This window comes from Stegastes partitus, unplaced genomic scaffold (assembly GCF_000690725.1).
Source record: "Stegastes partitus isolate 25-593 unplaced genomic scaffold, Stegastes_partitus-1.0.2 Scaffold2844, whole genome shotgun sequence".
Taxonomy (NCBI): Eukaryota; Metazoa; Chordata; class Actinopteri; family Pomacentridae; genus Stegastes; species Stegastes partitus.
In genome coordinates, this window is record NW_007580575.1 from 3,141 (window position 1) to 7,464 (window position 4,324).

The following is a 4,324-nucleotide window of genomic DNA, read 5'->3' on the forward strand; positions in this document are numbered from 1 at the left end:
TCTGCCAACTGTCAATCAAGCCAGCCACGCCCCTTGCCCCGCAAAATGTGGACGATGCTTTAAAAATTCAGTATTGATTTATTTTCAGATTGGCCACCTGATCTCTGGATTTGACCATGAAAACTAGTTTAAAAAAAAATCCTGAGCTGTAGGAATGCGGTATTTGGTGATCTGTGATCACTTCTTTTCCAATTCCACTCTATGGGAGCCAGGGTTTTTTGGAGCCAGCAGCTAGCGGACGTAGTGATATTGCAGGTTTTTGACACTTTGGGGTTGACTTCATTTTTCAGGGCCGGTTGCTACGTCCATCTTTCATACAGTCTATGCATAACACTGCATGGCCACTAAAGGGTTAATTCCCTGCCGTCGGATTCTTTGATCTTCTGCGCAGCTTTCCTGAGCAGACGGTGCAGCGACGCAGACCGCGCACAGAGGGACGAGAGCAGAAGTTAAGCCGCAGAGAACAGAATGATAGAAAAGGAGAGATAAACTTGATCAATCAGCTGAATAACTGAGAGAGAGAGACAAGAATCTGCCGATTGTGTTTCCATTCTGACGGTGCGTTGCTCCGGTGCACAACTCTGTTCCACGTGGATCAGACCATCTACCAATATTTTTGTCATACTTGCTCAATCTGTTATCAAAGTTCAACAAAAATAACTTTTGTTGTCATGCTTGTGACCAGGTATTTTATATTAAATGGTGTTCTCTATGTTTTATTTAGTATTACAGGGTTCCTACATATTTGAAATTTCAAAATTCCATACTTTTTCCAGACCCTAATTTCCAGACTTCTCGGTAAAAAAATAATTCAAAAAGTAAACTTAGTTCACTTGATGTTGTCGGACTTGGTCTCATGCTGGCTTCAGCCAAAAACGCTGTGACTCTCAGTGCAGAAGATGTGGTGACAAGACTAAAGTGTTTTTTCCCCTGCATATGACTCGATTTCACACAAAGTCTGCATTTAGCTTTCTTTATCCATTCGGGATCCTTATTCAACCAGTCTTTATATTTGGGATTTATGAGCCAGTCGTCAGAGAATTTACATTTATCCATTATGAGTTCCGTCAACGACCATACAAGAAATTTTGAAGAGCTCACTCAAAAACTTTGTGGACATCACCTGTCTGTCGAAGCAGCAGTGAAACTTGACGACACCTGGGCGGGCCAATGGGTTGGAAGAGGATGAGAGCAGAGGGTGGACATTCAACTTGTCAATCTGCCCAAATGCTTTCTGGGACGTGTAGCCATGGATTTATTATATGAACGGGTAGCCTACTGTGTGCTCTCACACAAACATTTTAGCTGCACTGCTAAGGGCCTTAAAAACAGATCCATCCATTTCGCTTTTTACATATTCATAATTTTATGTTGTAGAAAATAGAACAGTGGTTAAAGGCTTAAAGTGAAAAATAATCCTGAGCCTGAACTTTTTTGCTTTTGGGTGGGGGTACAATCTCACTAATTAGTAAGATATGAAGATATCTGCCTTCCCAAACTCAGACTACAGATTATAGTAAAACCAAAAAAGGTCAATCAGCTGCGGTAGGTACTCCATCTGACTACAACATGGTGCAAATATATTGTTTAGCAACCAATCAGTAAAAGACATGGAAAGAGGACACTGATTTACCTTTTAACAATATGTGCACCATTTGCACTATTTATTACCTCCATCAAGGAGGTTACACTGCTCTGTCAGCTTGTTGTTAATAATATCAATGTTAATTCAATGCTAAAGATATATTTTGATTCTCCATGAATCTAATAGTATAGATAAACTGAATGCAGGACTTTAACATTGGCTGGAAATCACAATATGGTGGAAATGAGCTGCTTGGCAGAGGTCTGAGCTCTCAGAGGGCTTTTCCAGTTTTGAAATGCAATACTTTGTCAATATTCAATGAAAACACAAATCTTTTGAGCTTTTCAGAAAGACTTATCTGAAACACTGGTGCTATATCATGTGTATTTATGTAACCAGCTGGTTTGACACAAACAGTTTTGACAAAGCATTTTTACCTTCAGCCAACTTTTTGCACAGAATAACGAATGGCTGATAGATGGTGAACGATAAGTCATGCGCACGCGTATTTTTAAATCACAAACCCGATCAGTCATTGATGCCGGTACCTCAGCGGTGGCTGCTGCTCCCGGCAAACGAGGTGAGTTTCAGAGCAGACAGCAGCTCTGTGGCTGGGGTCTGAGTCGTGACCTGACAGCACTTTTTTTTGCCGCTAGTTGCGTACAGAAGGCGACAACGGGAAAATATTTAACAACAAGCGGCGACAGAGTTTCAGTACCGTTGTCTTTGTTGCTAACGCTGCTATTCGCTAGCGTCTTCGCTGCTACCCCTTAGCAGCATTCGCTGCTAGCATTCCCGGGTCGATGATGACAACACCCCCGGCGACGGCCGGCGACTTCACGAACTCAGTGTTTTTTTCAGAGCCAAGCACTGCACGCCGGAATACTTTAATCCATGTAATAGTCTTGGAAACATGAATATTTTTCCATACAATAGTTTCCATTTTCCATACTTTTCCAGACCTGGAAATTTATAAAATCAAATTCCATACTTTTCGATACTTTCCATACTTGCGTAGGAACCCTGGTATTACTGTGACATGCAGCTACATGTGGTTCAGCAAATATCACTGGTCGACTTCTGCCTCATCAGTGTTTTTGTTAATATGAGCTTAAAGATGAGACTTTTCATGGCGGCTTCAGTTCGTACTTTTCCAGAATCCACTCGCCCATTGGAAGTCTGACCAGTCAAAAAACAACCGTTAACATCCACAACTGCTATTACTGCTGCTGATTATATGTTTGAAGGGCTCCCAGATGTGACCAACCGTTCACAAGAATCAAACCTGTCAACAAGTAACTCACCAACAAGAAGCTCAATGTGGAATCGTTTTTGTTGAATATGCGGGAAATCACAGGTGTAGCTTCCACTGTCAGACAGTCGTGTGTTTCTGATGATGATGGAGGCGTTGCCGTGAAGTAGTTCATCTGGAAAATGAGACACTCGTCCTTTGAACTGCTCGTCTTCACCTGGACATGAGTTATTGTCATGAGTGCCGTCGTCATACAGAAACACGTCCTGTCGACCATCTTTCATCCAGTCAAACAGAGCCAGTTCGATGTTCTTATTGTCAAGGGAACACGGTAAAACGACGTCACTGCCGGCCATCACCATCCGTTTGACGCCACCTTTTGAAAGATAAAAGCACGTTTAAATTTCCACATGTACATGAACAGTCATCGGGTTAAAGCAGGAAAAACACAACTGTAACACCTGCCACCGGCATTAAGGTGATAAAGACCTTCATTCATCGTGAAGGAAATTCTTGTGCCAGATAGAAAAGCCATCAGACATAAGTAGGGTACAGTGGTAAAATAAAAATAACCACGTTAAAATAAGACTGGAACAGAAAAGCAGGAAGTAATTCTGGCAATGATAACGTTGCACATAATAATGAAATTATTCCAGAACACCAGTTCATTGGTGCAGTTTCTCCTTTTTAGTCACATTTATTTCTACATATTCATAAATAAATCAGATTATTTTATTAGAAACATGATTCAACATGATTATGGGTCTGATTTTGAAGGTTTATTATTATTATTGTGTTTGATGTTTATCAGTCAGAGAGGCTGAATATGTTCACATGGTTTTAATGATACAACGGTTTAGTGGCTCTTAATTTTTAGTGTTTTATATTTTATATCCATTTGATCCTAAACATTCATCTTACAACTTCTTCTCCGGTTTCTATGTTGTTCTCTTTTACAAATTCATTGCTGTTTTTGCACTCATGTTTGTTTCTGACTGACCTGCTTTGGTCAACTGAGCTGGGATACGTAAAAAAAACAAACAAAACATTTCCTCTTGCAAATTAATCATATATATAGTGATGGAAAAAACGGTTAGACCACTCTTGTTTTCTTCAATTTCTTGTTCATTTTAATGCCTGGTACCACTAAAGGTATATTACCTGAAAAATATAATGAATACAGCAAAAAATGCAGCTGATTCCATCATGCTTCGTGTCCTATTTGACATACTTAATCTTAATTGTATTCCAGGGTATATAACAGGTCATTTCATGTCATAAGCAGCACTGCACATGCAAAGGCCTGGAGTGGTTTCCTGCTTACATTCAAGCTGTAGCACAACTCAGAAGCTGTCAGCTCTCACATAATGCCTCAAACAAAAGAGTTATGTGAAGTGGCCTTAAGCCTGTCTGCTCCAGAGGGCTGTATTACGAAGCGAGATCAGTGGGTTCGCGAGGTATGTTGAGCTTAAAGCCAGAGTTTTCAG

The 4,324-nt window shown here is 40.5% G+C and overlaps 1 protein-coding gene across 4 annotated transcripts in view; it reads right to left on the reverse strand.

Annotated features, from left to right (window-relative positions):
• The window catches only part of LOC103375746 (V-set domain-containing T-cell activation inhibitor 1-like), a 6,722-nt gene extending 3,134 nt beyond the window's left edge, over positions 1 to 3,588 (reverse strand). The window contains exon 1 of one of the 4 annotated variants that reach the window (XM_008306066.1): positions 2,890 to 3,588. In XM_008306066.1, coding sequence (XP_008304288.1) covers positions 2,890 to 3,199 — 310 coding nt within the window. In that variant the 5' untranslated portion in view covers positions 3,200 to 3,588. The remainder of the gene's footprint in view (positions 1 to 2,889) is intronic. The other 3 variants (XM_008306063.1, XM_008306067.1, XM_008306065.1) reach the window with 3 other exon arrangements.
• Between the last annotated feature and the right edge of the window lie 736 nt (positions 3,589 to 4,324).